The following is a 14,546-nucleotide window of genomic DNA, read 5'->3' as shown; positions in this document are numbered from 1 at the left end:
GGCGCAGTGGCTGAGAATCTGCCTGCCAATGCAGGGGACACGGGTTCGAGCCCTGGTCTGGGAAGATCCCACATGCCGCGGAGCAACTGGGCCCGTGAGCCACAACTACTGAGCCTGCGCGTCTGGAGCCTGTGCTCCGCAACAAGAGAGGCCGCGATAGCGAGAGGCCCGCGCACCACGATGATGAGTGGCCCCCGCTCGCCGCAACTAGAGAAAGCCCTCGCACAGAAACGAAGACCCAACACAGCCAAAAATAAAAAATTAATTAATTAATTAATAAAGACTAAATATAATTAAAAAAAAAATTCTCATTTAATACCCCTGGTTTTCAAATGTAAATACCTGGTTAGTAAGTACCCCAGAGTAACATATAGGAATAGAGCGATGCTACTGTCTGATTAGTAGCTGTTTGCTTTAATCCTTGTTTAAATAACACACACACACACACCCCACTTTTTACTGGGTATTCACCACTTGAACAAAATGTAGTAATATATGGTTTTAAACTAGGGAAAGGAAGAGAGTTTCCTCAATTACAAATTATTTAAATACTAAATTGCTAATTTTTTCAAGGTAGAATTTGCAGAGCTTTTTTTTTTTTTTTTTTGGTGGTGGGGCGGGCATAGGGAAGTTGCTCTATTCTGAGGAAAGATATTTATTAAAAGAAGGAGAAGAAGAGAAGGTGGAGGGGAAGGAGAACCAGTTTTCCCAGTCTCTATAATTTAACTAGGCAGTTAAAGTTAACTGGAAATTTACATAAAAGTTGCATAGAGTATAAGAGTTATACAGAAAGCAGAACTATATTAGTTAAAGAAACTCATGAAATGTAGACTGAAATTTAAGAATGGAAATGAACAGAAAATATATCTCCAGAGTTTTCCTGAACCTAGGGCATTTAGAATAAAATGGTCAAGTGTCAGGAAGCTTATGATTTTTCAGGTATAATAAACTCCTGGGACTACTGCTGGAGATGTAATTGCTGTTCACGTCTCACGCAGTCTGTACTTTACTTGTGTGCACTTGGAGTTAGTATTTCAATTGAAAAACTAGCATACCAACAAAAACGCCCCTGATTTAAGCTAGTCATTTATTCCCAGTCTCACAGGGAAATACTGGATATTCTTTGAGTTAATAAAGTGTGAAATGATTTTAGTGCTTCAAGGGAAATATAGTACACCAGTCTTGCAAACTGTTTTTAGAAAGTGTGGCTTAGCTTATCCCACCTGACATCAGAAAATTTAATAGGCTTAGTTATTTCCTTTTTCTCTAAGTCGCCTTTTATGGCAAAGAGAAGGTGAGGACCTAGAGCAGCAAACAGTTTATGTCTGTAAACCAGTCCCCATGAAAAACAAGAGGGGACAGACTGGGTCACAGTGTGTTTCGCATAGGTCCTGAAGTCAGAGTCATAGTAGATAAACACTAATTTATTCGAGATTTGGATGCCCAACTGCCAATACTGGGTTCTAATGTTGAGAATCTAATTCATGTGCAGAATCCTGCAACTACGAGTTATGTTAGTGAGGCGATGTTATCTCCAAGCTTGTCAGAGCAGCGAGTGCAGGGCAGACCTTTGGTCCTGGTGATACTGGGTGAGGCAGCTTACACGGCCTGGTAGTTTCTTCTTACTTCTCAAGATTCTGCAAGTGAAGGCTAAGCAGACCTTCACATTTTACACTGTAAGCACATTTAGGTTCTGTCCACTGTAAAACAGAACTAGGATAACTGTTTTGGAAATACAGTTTGCCCACATAACTGTGGCTAATATAGTTTGGTTTCTCTAAAGCAGCACCAAGAGAAATTTATTTTTGTACGAACATAAATAAATAAAAATTTGCTGTAGCCCACAATTCACAGTCACAGTGAATGGAGTGACCTCTCTCTTTCCCTCTGCTGCCACATATATGTACATATAACACACACGCACACACACACACACACACACGAACACAACACATACACACACACTCCCTTTTTTCTTCTCAGCCTAAAATGCTATCTACCTCTGCTGTTCTTTTTTTTTTTTTAACATCTTTATTGGAGTATAATTGCTTGACAATGGTGTGTTAGTTTCTGCTTTATAACAAAGTGGATCAGCTATACATATACATATATCCCCATATCTCCTCCCTCTTGCATCTCCCTCCCACCCTACCTATCCCACCCCTCACACCAGTCAGAACGGCCATCATCAAAAAAATCTACAAACAATAAATGCTGGAGAGGGTGTGGAGAAAAGGGAACCCTCTTGCACTGTTGGTGGGAATGTAAATTGATACAGCCACTATGGAGAACAGTATGGAGGTTCCTTAAAAAACTAAAAATAGAACTACCATATGACCCAGCAATCCCACTACTGGGCATACACCCTGAGAAAACCATAATTCAAAAAGAGGCATGTACCACAATGTTCACTGCCCCTCTGCTGTTCTTTTATTGGGGATTTCATCAAGCATGTTTGCCTCAAAATGCCAGGATCATGGCTCTCACTGCTATATCCTAGTTATAAGAGCTGAGCCTGCTGGGCTGTTAGTTCCCCAGTTGCTTCAGCTTTCTCTCATCTGTCTGTTGGGAAACCACCGAAGCCTACACGAGAAAGAAAACTGAGTGAGGATGAGCATACGTGTGAATATGTGTGCCAGTTGCTTAATTGACACACATCTTCACTGAGACGTGATGGGTTTGAAAAGTACCTCTTTAGAAGGAAGCCTGGCCCCTACCATACACCATATACAAAAATTGACTCACAGTGGATCAAAGACCTAAATGTAAGAGCTAAAACTATAAAACTCTTAGAAGAAAATATAGAGGAAAAACTTCATGACATTGGATTTGGCAATGATTTCTGTGACACCAAAAGCACAGGCAACAAAAGAAAAAAATAGATACATTGGGCTACATCAAAATGAAAACTTTTGTGAATCAAAGAACACTGCAAGCAGAATGAAAAGGCAACCCATGGAACAGGAGAAAATAATTTCTCCAAATATTAAGGAATTAACATCCAGAGTATACAAAGAACTCCTACAATTCAACAATAAAAAAGCAAACCAACCAATTTAAAAATAGGCAAAGGGCTAAATAGGCGATTCTCCAAAGATGATACACAAATAGCTAATAAGTCTAAGATGCTCAACATCACTAATCATTAGGAAGATGCAAATCAAAACCACAATAATATACCACTTCATACCTGTTGGGGTGTCTATGATTTAAAACAAAACAGAAATAAGTGTTGGCAGGAATGTGGAGAAATTGGAACCCTTGTGCATTGTTGGTGGGAATACAAAATGGTGCGGCTGCTGTGGAAAACAGTATGGTAGATCCTCAAGAAGTTAAACAAAGAATTATCACATGATCCACCTGTTCCACTACTGCATTTATACCCAAAAGAGTTGAAAACAGGGTTTCAAACAGATATGAGTACCACCCATGATCATAGCAGTATTATTCACATAGCCCAAAGGTGGAAATAAGCCATATGTTCACCAGTGCATGAATGGATAAACAAAATGTAGTATATGTACAAAATAGAAAATTATTCAGCCTTATAAAGGCAGGAAATTCTGGCACATGCTACAACATGGATGAACCATGAAAACATTATGCTAAGTGAAACATGCCAGACCCAAATGGACAAATATTGTAAAATTCCTCTTATATGAGATACCTGGAATAGTCAAATTTATAGAGACAGAAAATAGAATGGTGGTTGCCAGGAGCTGGGGGGAGGGAGGAATGGAGAGTTATTGTTTAATGGGTACAAAGATTCAGTACAGGAAGGTGAGAAAGTTCTAGAGATGGATGGTGGTGATATTTGCACAACAATGGGAATGTATTTAATGTCTCTGAACTGTACACCTAAAAATGGTAAATTTTATGTTACGCATATTTTACCACACACACACACAAAAAAGTCATGGAAAACCAGCAGAGTTAATATATGGAATAAAAGGGAGAAAGGAATGCAGATTTTTAAGAGAAAATGGGAAAATGATTAGACAAATGATGTTCTAGGTTATGCAGCTTTTTTCTTCATGTTTACGATTCAAATTGCAAAGAGAGGCAAATGATCAATATATTGGCTTTTCAACTGAGACTTTTCAAGTGTGTGAAATCTAGTCAGAAAGTGTCCCTGTTCCAAGATTAAGATTAGAGCTAGTCTGAGGTATTATTACAATTCCTTCATGCTTTTAGATTTTGGAAGTTGTTCCAACATATATGTAACTTTTTTTTCTAAGTACAAAACAAATCGGTATTACAAAGTGGCACAAAATCTGAGTAGAAAGGAATCCAGCAAATATTTATGAAGTATCTACTGTGCGTTAAACTGCAAGGGACAGTCTACTTCAAAGAGAGAGCAATGGCCAGTGGCAGACTTTCTTGCCAAAGTTTGGCCCAGTCTCCCTGACATTGCTCAGTGTATCTCAGTAGTTGAGTCAGACAATTTTAACATTTCTGGTAGATGTAAGTGGTAATGGCGAAGGATAGCTAAATATTCATAAGCTTATTTACTCCTTAAACCTGTTTGGTGTGTTCCAAAGTTTGAAAATCTGATTAAAATTCATGAACAGTACCAGTACTAGGACAGACTTTCAGTGTATGGGTGGTGAGGATGATGATTAGATAGAACTCATCTGTAGAAACTATCACTTTAAAATTCTAGTCACGACTCTACAAATTTCTGTGAAGCCCACTGACCATTCCTTTGCTTTGGGGGTCCTCGGCCTTTGCTATTTTATCTATTACTTATGAATTATAGATGTTAGAGCTAAAAGAAACCTTAGAGGCCATCTTGAAGGATTTTCCTATTACTTTACTTTTACATTTAAAAATATGATTAACTTGAAATTTTTTCCTAGTATTTAACGCAGGGAAACTTTTTTTCTCCTAAAGAACTGGTGTGCTTTCACTGTCGGATAATGGAAATTATACAACACATCATGTTGTTCAAAGTTTAGATATCTTTATTGCTGTGTTCACTACCTTGTGTACTCACATATTTTTACTAAAAACCACCTCAGACACCCTTTAGATATAGATAAATTGAACCTCTCACCTTAAAGAAGAAGAAACAGGTCTTGAGAAGTTAAGTGACCTATCCAAGGTTATGTATTTTTGTTTGTTGTTTGTCTGGACTCACCAACTGAATTAAGCTTCTCGTAGACAAAGAAAAGCTCTTTTGTTCCCCGGAAGCATATAGTACAGAAATGAACACAAGCAGTCGTAATAAATGCCAAGTGAATGAATGCAAGCCTCATAGGTGCTTTCCCCCATGAACAGGTCTGAGAGATCAAGGTGGATGCAGTGTCGATTGGATGATACTGTCTTCTACTTCAGAGACCTGGTGTTGGTTAAGGCTGGGCTGGGCCAGGGGGAGGGAACAGGCTTATACTTCCTGAGCTTCTGTAGAAATATTTATAATTTTAAATCTTCTCAACGTGACAGAATTCAATCTGTACATGTGTGTAGTGGTATGAACATTGTCATATATAATAGGTGGGGATGGGAAGGCAAATATAATTTGGTACATTTCTGGAGGATAGTTTGACAACATCAAGAGCTTTACAGTAGTCATTAAAAGCAGTTCCTTCTCAGTAATTCCATTTATAGAAATTTACCCCAAGAAAATAATTGGAGACATGAATAAAATTTATAGTCAGGTATGTTCACTACTGTGGTATTTATAGCATAATGTAATGAACATAATAGTATGTATTTATATGTGATGTAACAAACATAATGTTCAACAATATGGAAATGGCTATAAAAATACAGCATAGTTGTAGGCTAGAATACTTATTTCATGTTCTCAACTCTGTTAACCTTGTTAAAAAATATTTTAGAATATATATGAAATATTTTTAAAAACTTAAAAAGGACTAAATATACTATAATGTTAACTGTGGTTACCGTTCGATTGTGGGATTATAAGTAATTTTATGTTATTCTTTAATTTCCAAGTTTCCTTTCATTAATATGCTTTCAGAAGAAGAAAAAATATATATAATTAAAACAATTTTAGCTCTCTGAGTCCCTGAATCCAGAACCCAGCCTAGAGGATATGAAAAGGGACTTCGGGGGGCCATGGGGAGTTGTTGGGCAATCAGTGTCACCAGTAGCCCCTCCCTAACACACAGGGATCTACTGCCTCTACCTTTCAAAGCTAAGTGAGGGCCGTGTCTGCGGCCGGGAGGGCTGCCCGTCCAAGGTTCTGGGTGAAGCTGATACGAGCAGCCTCTTTCTTCTATGCCCCCGTCCCTGCCATAGCATACATAGGATTATCACCCACAGAATAATAATACCTACTGTCTGTGGAGAACTATATAGTTGTCACAGTATATTTACATATGTTGTAATTCATTGCATTGCCATGATTTGGAGAGTCTAACATAACAGTAGTTATTTTTACCTTATATGACAGGTGAGGAAACAGAAATTAGAGAAGGCACAAGGATTGTTCGAGAACATACCAGTATCTTCTGTAGCTTGTACAAAGGACCCTTCCTTGCATCCAAAATTTCGAAAGACAACTCTGATTGAAATACCCTTGATCTTTTTTTTTTTTTTTTTTTGTGAGGGAGACAGATTTATAAGCAATACACATTTTTCCTTAATTCCTAAGATGCTCACATGGCCACAAAGATGTAAACAGCAAAGAAATAAGGACTTTATATTGTCAGTTCAAAATGACTTACCAAATGACTTATCAAGTTGTATGTACTACTAACGTTGCGACATAAACATAGATCAGGTACGCATTGTCTATACAGCAGACAGCTTGGTTCATAAGAATGAAAATTTAATGTTTTCCTTAAGTGAAGAAGAAAAGGACACCAGCGGGATGTACTTACCAAAACCCACCAATTTGATTTGTCTGGTCCTTTACACGATGTTGAATAAGAATATACAAGGAGATTCAGGCAGCTTCCTTGGGATTTCTCAGTCCAATTTGTGGAGTGCCCTTTGAGGCAAATCCTAAGAGGTAAAAACAAAATTGCTAGGAATGTTTTCTATTTGAATATAATTTTCATATGTGCATTACGAATTTGGGGCCATTTCCTTCAAAAAATGAACTACTATTACTAATGACCATAGTCTCTACAAACCAAGAAATGCAACCCTTTATTCATCCTCCTGTCCTTGAAAAGACAGGGAACAGTAATAAGGAAATGACCAATTTCTTCCATTTGTTTTATTTTCCCCTCTGTCTTATTTATCCGCAACCCCCCGCCACCGACTCCAAAATGCACAACACAATGTTTAGGAATGAATACACATGTAGCTTAGGTTCACAAAAAGGAGAGGTGGCGCTCTCTACAGAGATGGTCCTATCTAGCTCGCGGCCTCCCCCTGCCCCATTTGGGGGCTTACGACACACGTCACTATGAATCATCACACGCTTGCCTGCTGAATCCAAAGAGGGTCTCAAAAACCACTGACACAAGCGCTCCAGCCAACCACTACCAACTGATTAGAAGTGGTAATAAAAGCAACTTGTTATTCTGCCCTAAAATGAATAGTTAAGACTCTTCTGAGGATGTTCTCTGCATGCAGTACTATAAAAAGTAGGATTTGGGATCCTAGGATCATCTTAAAAGTCATGATATACAAAACATTCAAATTAAGAAACTTAAGTTCAAGATAAGGGTATTTTGGGTGAGACGTTAAAATATATCCTAAGCACAAACCTTTTACCTGTATTTCACATCTGGAAATATAATCTACCAAACTTCAGGAATATTCTCTCCTCACTATGGAGAGCCCTCATTAAGCCATCTGAATTATCCAGATGACTTCCACGATTCCATATGGCACAGTGGCTGCAACACCAGACTCGGAGCACCTAGAAGACTGGGATTTTAACTCTAGCTCTGCCATGCCTTGTTCTGTGTTCTCAGGCAAATTATTTTATGTGGCTGAGCCAAAGTTTGCTCCCCTGAAGAAATAAAAGAGTTGGATTACCAGTAGTTTTCAAACTGGTTTTTTAATATTTCTTTTGTTTTGCTTCGTTTTCTTAGGTGTAGTGTCCTTTCTTCCACCAAAAATTTACCTCGATGCAGAAACAAACTGATAAAACAGGAGCTGGCTAAACTGGTGGTTGGGGATGATATGGGGAAGCATCTCCACCCATTCTGCTCCATCATCCACGGGGGCTGTGTGGGAACACCATAGGATCTTTAGGACCACAGAGCACAATTTGGAACCTGCCAATTAAATGGCCTCTAGGGACTTCCCTGGTGGTCCAGTGGGTAAGACTCCGCGCTGCCAATGCAGGGGGCCTTGGTTCGATCCCTGGTCGGGGAACTAGATCCCACATGCATGCCGAAACTAAGAGTCTGCATGCCGCAACTAAGAAGCCCGCATGCTGCAACGAAGATCCCGTGTGCTACAACTAAAACCCGGCGCAGCCAAAATAAGTAAATAAATAAACAAATAAGTAAATGGCTTCTAAAGTCAGTTACAGCTCCAAAATTATTCTGCCATAACTATCTCTATATTGCAATGACTGGCAAGGCATTCAATGGGATTCATAACTTTATGGGAACACAAGCAATAAAACTAAATCAGGGCTTACCTGGTGGTGCAGTGGTTAAGAACCCGCCTGCCAATGCAGGGGACACGGGTTCGAGCCCTGGCCTGGGAAGATCCCACATGCCGCGGAGCGGAGCAACTAAGCCCATGTGCCACAACTACTGAGCTTGTGCTCTAGAGCCTGCAAGCCACAGCTACTGAGCCCACATGCCACAACTACTGAGGCCTGCACACCTAGAGCCCGTGCTCCACAACAAGAGAAGCCACTGCAATGAGAACCCCAAGCACCACAACAAGGAACAGCCCCCACGTGATGCAACTAGAGAAAGCCCGCGTGCAGCAACGAAGACCCAACGAAGCCAAAAATAAATAAATTAAATAAATAAAAAACCCAAAAAACAAAAAACTAAATCATACTCCAATAAAGATGTTAAAGAAAAAAAAAACTAAATCATGAGCTGGCTTTAATCCTTATTATCAATGATCTACTAAAAAAAAAAAAAAGCCACACCCTCAAATAAATCATAGAGTAATTGCTGTTAAACTCTGTACTTCTCAAAGCATATAATCCTCACCCTCGTCTGTGAGGTCGATTTTCTAAATGCTACATCCTGGATAATACCTAATGATCAGCATCACAGTGTCTGATAAATAAAAATAAATGTGCAAATTACAAGCCGTGTCCTGAAATTAATTCTACCCTGTCAAGGCAACAGAATAAAATGTAGACTCCTGCACTATTCATTTACGAGTTAAGTGAATCCAGACAAATTTATTGAACTTTTCTGAGCCTCAGTCTCCACATCCATAAAGTGGAGCTAATTCCTTGCAGGACTGCATGGAGAACAGAGAAGATACTTGTAAAGCACCATTCCTGGCACATACTTGTGCAGAAATGTAAGTTTTCTCTCTATAATGGCAAATTTTTTCCTTTGAGAAATAATATCATGGTAATGGACATGTAAACTCTATGAATTGGAAGCAAATTATTAATATATAAATGAAATTATAGTTTTTATATAGTTTTGTGCTAAATCTTAATGATGGGAAGAAGAATTATTGAAATGCCTTTCACAGCTATTCAAGTAACAGAAAATTTCCCCCAAATAAAACACTTAGGACTATTTGTTTCCAGAAAAATCTGATTTTCCAGAATGGCTCCAAACATAACCCATTTCGTAAATATTTTAATATTATTTTGTCATAAAAACCTTCGAGCGAAACCCACATGCTACTTTCTTCCTGTGGCTTCACACTCCTCCTGACACAAAATTGGGTGTCTCAGGGTACCCTGTTTGAGAAGTCGATCTCTAGTACAAATCCTCCATTTTACTGTGGAGGAAACTGTCTTACTGAAGGTCATGTAAAATTTGTGGGGAAGTTCTTAGAGAAAAGAAATATTTCCAGACATAAACTGGGTTAATTAATTCATTCCAACCCCTCATCCACTCCTCGTTCTGTGAAAAAGCTATGGATATTGTCCATTATATCATGAAGTCTTTAGGAAGACCAACTGGGGAAATTTTCTTAGATTCCAGTAGAAGAAAAAGCTGTTCTGAGCAGAACACTGGTTTGTTTTCAATTTTTCAGGCATTTGAATCTTAAGAGTTACTCATGGGTCCTTCTTCAACAAATAATGGGATCTGAGGGCAATCGTTTGTTGGACTTATGACACCTGTAGCATCACCTTAATTTGCCTACCCTTGACTTTTTTACCCTCTCTTCTTTATTTTGTCTACCATATGTATTTTTGAAAGCTGTTCAAATCCACTTTTGCAATGAGGCAGGGTGTAAATAAGTATGTGAAATTAATAAATGTATTGTTTCCCAAAGGATGTTCCAATCTAATATCAAGTTCCATGTCACGTTCTGCTTCTCTCAACTCTCACGCATAAACCGAGGCGAAAAATAACTTTCTCACTCCAACTCCTCCACCAACAAATGAGAATTCTGTTTCTTAAAACAAATCCTTTCCAAAGATAAACCAGTTGCCCACACCCAGGGACACTAGTACACGGGCCTAAAGCTACTGGGAGACTACCAGGGCAACAGTCTAGTAACAGAGCTCTGGTTCTTGCTCTGCCACCAGCAATGTGAGACCACCCGTTGCCACTTAGCTTTTTGGCCTCAGCATCCTCACCGGTATACTGAAGCTGCTATTAACACCACATGTGAGAGTCGTTACAAGGATAAAATGAGACACTACATTTGAAAGCATCATGTAAACTGCCAACCATCAACTCCAGCCTGGATGTCTGCAGTAGTATCCCAGCTGACTTTGACCCATCCACTCTTGCCTGCTGCAATCAACCTGGCTCTCAAGACAGGCAAAGTGACCTTTTAAAAACACACAATTTTATGTCACCCTCCTGCTTAAACCTCTACACTCCCTTCCACTGCCCTTAGAATAAAATCAGTATCCCTAGTAAGGGGTATAAGGAAAACTTTGGCTCCTCCTCCAGCCTCATCTTGTGTCACTTCCCCCTTAACACTTGCTGTTCCCAGTGCTTTAAACCCTCACCAATGCTCCTACCTAGCCAGCTTTTCTCATCCTTACACTTCACTCCTCAGAGGTCATCCCTGGAGCCTCTCAAAACATTCCTGAAACATCATATAATCCCTCACAGCACTTCTCATAACACTGGCTTGAACCTCATGAAATTGCTGTTTGGGGGGACAAAAATGGTAGAATATTGGCAACTTGATATGGTTTAATCTTACAGTAGTTGGTATAATAGCAGTCTTCTCCAGGCAATTGTAAACTTGCCCAGGGAAGAATCTAGATCTGACTCATTACTATAATCCCAGTGTCCCACACACAATCCTAGCACAGGGTAGGTGCTTCATAGTTTAATTAGTGTGAGGGATTGTTACTACTTTTTTAATGCTAAGCACATAATTTATATATTGTCATTGGTAGTATCATGTTTTTATGCAAATGCCACTTCTGTGTTGCATAGGAATAAAATGAAGAAATAGAACACAAAAAATCACTTTTTTAAGATTTTCATTTCTGGCATTTCTGGAAAGAAAGAATGAATTCTAGTAAGTATAATACATATCATCGGGGATAGAATTTAGCCCACTGGCATGGTATCATTTATGGATTTTTTTCTTTTTTAATTCAAATGTTTCTCACCAAACGGCAGAAGGAAAACAACTCTCAAAGGAAACCAGATGATTTGGATTTATCTTTTTTTACAGCTTCTGCCATGTGACAGCAAAACAATTAGGGGGGAAAACTAGCATATAAAAGAGTGCTAGACTTGAAACCGAGGAATTTAAAAATACACTTCCCCATGATATTCAAAAAGAATGCATCTGAAACATTCCCAGATCTCCTTACCCAACTATGCCTTATCTTGTGTCCCTCCTGAATTGAACAGAGGAAAGACCAAGTCTAAACAAGTTGGGATGCTGTACAGGGTAGGGGAGGCTTGTTCACAAAGCATGTAACTTAATAATATTAATGGGGCTTCCCTGGTGGCGCAGTGGTTGAGAGTCTGCCTGCCAATGCAGGGGACACGGGTTCGAGCCCTGGTCTGGGAAGTTCCCACATGCCGTGGAGCAACTGGGCCCGTGAGCCACAGTTACTGAGCCTGCGCGTCGGAGCCTGTGCTCTGCGACAGGAGAGGCCACGATAGTGAGAGGCCCGTGCACCGCGATGAAGAGTGGCCCCCGCTTGCCACAGCTAGAGAAAGCCCTCGCACAGAAGCGAAGACCCAACACAGCCATAAATAAAATAAATTAAAAAAAAAAATAATAATAATAATATTATTAATAACAGCTAATATTCACAGAGTACTTATTATGCACCAGGCACCGTGCTAAGCATTTCATGTACACTGTCTTATTTAATCATTACTACAACCCCACAAAGCAAATTCTATAGTTATACTCATCCTGGAGATGAGGGAACTAAACAGAGGGAGGCTGGCCATTTGCTCAGGTCCTTTAACTGTAAATGATGAAGCTGGGATTCAAACCCAGGAGGTCTGAGACCAGAACCTGTGCTCTTAATTATTCTGCTCTATGGAAGAATCCGATTGCTTCTACACCCCAGTCTGGAAGAGTGGAAAACTAAAGTTTGTATTATAACAAAAGTGACAAATTACCCTATATGTATTTATATTGCAGCTTCAGAATCATTTATGAGAAGTCAAAACTGTGAATGGCAAACCCATGGATTTTCAAGGCCCAACATCTAAGAATTTTTTGAAGCATCTCAATATTCAACTTTAAACAGTAAAAGATATTCTCAACTTGGGTTAGAAATAAAGATAGGAGTTTAACTTTTTGGATGAAAAGTAGAGAATGTTAGATACTCATAAATATCATGAGCTCAGAAATACCTCGTTACCCAATTTGTTCCCTAGATTCTTGAAAAGCTAGCACATTTGGGGAAGTTTTTGAGAAATCAGAGACCCCATGAAAGGAGTAAACAGAGCCTGCAATTTCACTTTCTACGGTTGTCAGTAATCTCTAATCAGATTGTTCTTTCTTGCTAATATTTCATAAAATAATCTACCTGTTTTAGTAGCAAAGAAAACAAACACACTAACATTCACATCACAGAAATTATTTTTAAAATTAACGCAATTACTAATTCTTTACGTATGATTCACAGGCGGTGGTTATTGATATATCACTACCCAACCCCCTCCATCTTTGTGCATTGACATTTGACCCTTTTTATAATGTGCACCTTGTACCAGTGAAACCTAAGGCACCAGTTAGTTACTCATTAAACTTGGGTGCCAAGGGCTGACTTGTACAAATTATGCTGTTAACTGCCCGGCCTGGCCTGTGTGCAGAAGTGGAAAAAGCAATCATCATAGCTGTGAAATTCTGTCATATCGGCAGAACTGAACTACAAATTGCAGCAATTCGTGCCTGACCTCTGATCTGTGAAGTTAGTCTAAACCTTTGAACCTCAGCTTGGAATTGAGAAACAGCATTTACTTGTACCAGAGAAGATGGCTGCTGTGAATAGTTAACTCCGTGACTGGTGCTCGATCCACATCCACCTCCCCCAAAGAGTCACCCACAGCAAGAGACTTACGAGGGAGATCTCGAGAGTAAACGTCTCATAAAGTGGCATTATGAACAAATCGAATGTAAGTAGAAAATTTCAGGATGCAAGTCTTTTAAAGGAGCATATAAAAATAAGTTTTGAAAAGGGGAGAATCTGAGATAACTGAAATCACTGGGCATTTATACCTAGTGATAATGTGCACTAAAAAACTTCTCTTTACAGGTTAAACAAAAATAGAGTCTCAACTAAACACTAAAATTAACTCTGCTCAATATTCTGCACCAACCTAAATGAGAAAAGAATTTGAAAAAGAACAGATACATGTATAACTGAATCATTTTGCTGTACACCTGAAACTAACACAACGTTGTTAATCAACTATAGTCCAATATAAAATAAAAATTAAAAAAAATTCTTACCAGATGGTACCATCTCTCATATTATATTTTTAAACAAATGTATTATCTAATTTCTGTTAGAAATTTACAGCTTTTAAATTTACAGCTTTACAGCTGTAATTTTACAGCTGTAAATTTACAGCTTTTAAATTTACAGCTTTTAAAGCCCATATTAAGCCATTTCTGGGAAAAAGCAATCATGGGAAACAAGTTAAACTTTTCTTTGAACTCAAACTTACCTTCTGATACTAAACATTAGATGTAGGCTAATGAATAAGTATAATAATATTTTTTTTAATGTATACATTTTGTCGCAACATTGATTCATCATACTTTATTCATAATGAAGAGGGTTTTTCTTTTCAGGATTAGCTTCAAATGCTATCCAAATCGCTCCATTTCCAGGTAGAAAGAAGCGAATAAAGATTCTTTATCTCTGGTTTCTTTGAGTTAATATTAGAACAAATCTAAACAGCACATAAAATGTAACTAAACTATTCGTTCTAATAAAAGTGAAACTAATTTATATAGTCTTTAAAGTATATAAACCTACACTTAACTAATTCCATTTTATAAACTTT

General features: G+C 38.5%; 1 protein-coding gene across 11 annotated transcripts in view; it reads right to left on the bottom strand.

Moving 5' to 3' along the window:
* The window catches only part of RBM47 (RNA binding motif protein 47), a 273,505-nt gene that overhangs the window by 28,497 nt on the left and 230,462 nt on the right, over window positions 1-14,546 (bottom strand). For 9 of the 11 annotated variants that reach the window (XM_082464228.1, XM_082464227.1, XM_082464229.1 and 6 more), the window contains 2 exons: window positions 6,852-6,975; window positions 2,401-2,583 (listed from right to left, as the gene is read on the bottom strand). The exons of 1 other annotated variant lie outside the window; for it this stretch is intronic. In XM_082464228.1, coding sequence (XP_082320354.1) covers window positions 2,401-2,446 — 46 coding nt within the window. In that variant the 5' untranslated portion in view covers window positions 2,447-2,583; window positions 6,852-6,975. The remainder of the gene's footprint in view (window positions 1-2,400; window positions 2,584-6,851; window positions 6,976-14,546) is intronic. One more of the 11 variants, XM_082464233.1, reaches the window with a different exon arrangement.

The sequence above is a fragment of the Balaenoptera physalus genome (assembly GCF_965194825.1).
Source record: "Balaenoptera physalus genome assembly, chromosome: 5".
Lineage (NCBI taxonomy): Eukaryota > Metazoa > Chordata > Mammalia > Artiodactyla > Balaenopteridae > Balaenoptera > Balaenoptera physalus.
Note: the sequence above shows the minus strand (reverse complement) of the source record. Positions and strands in the feature narration are given on the sequence as shown.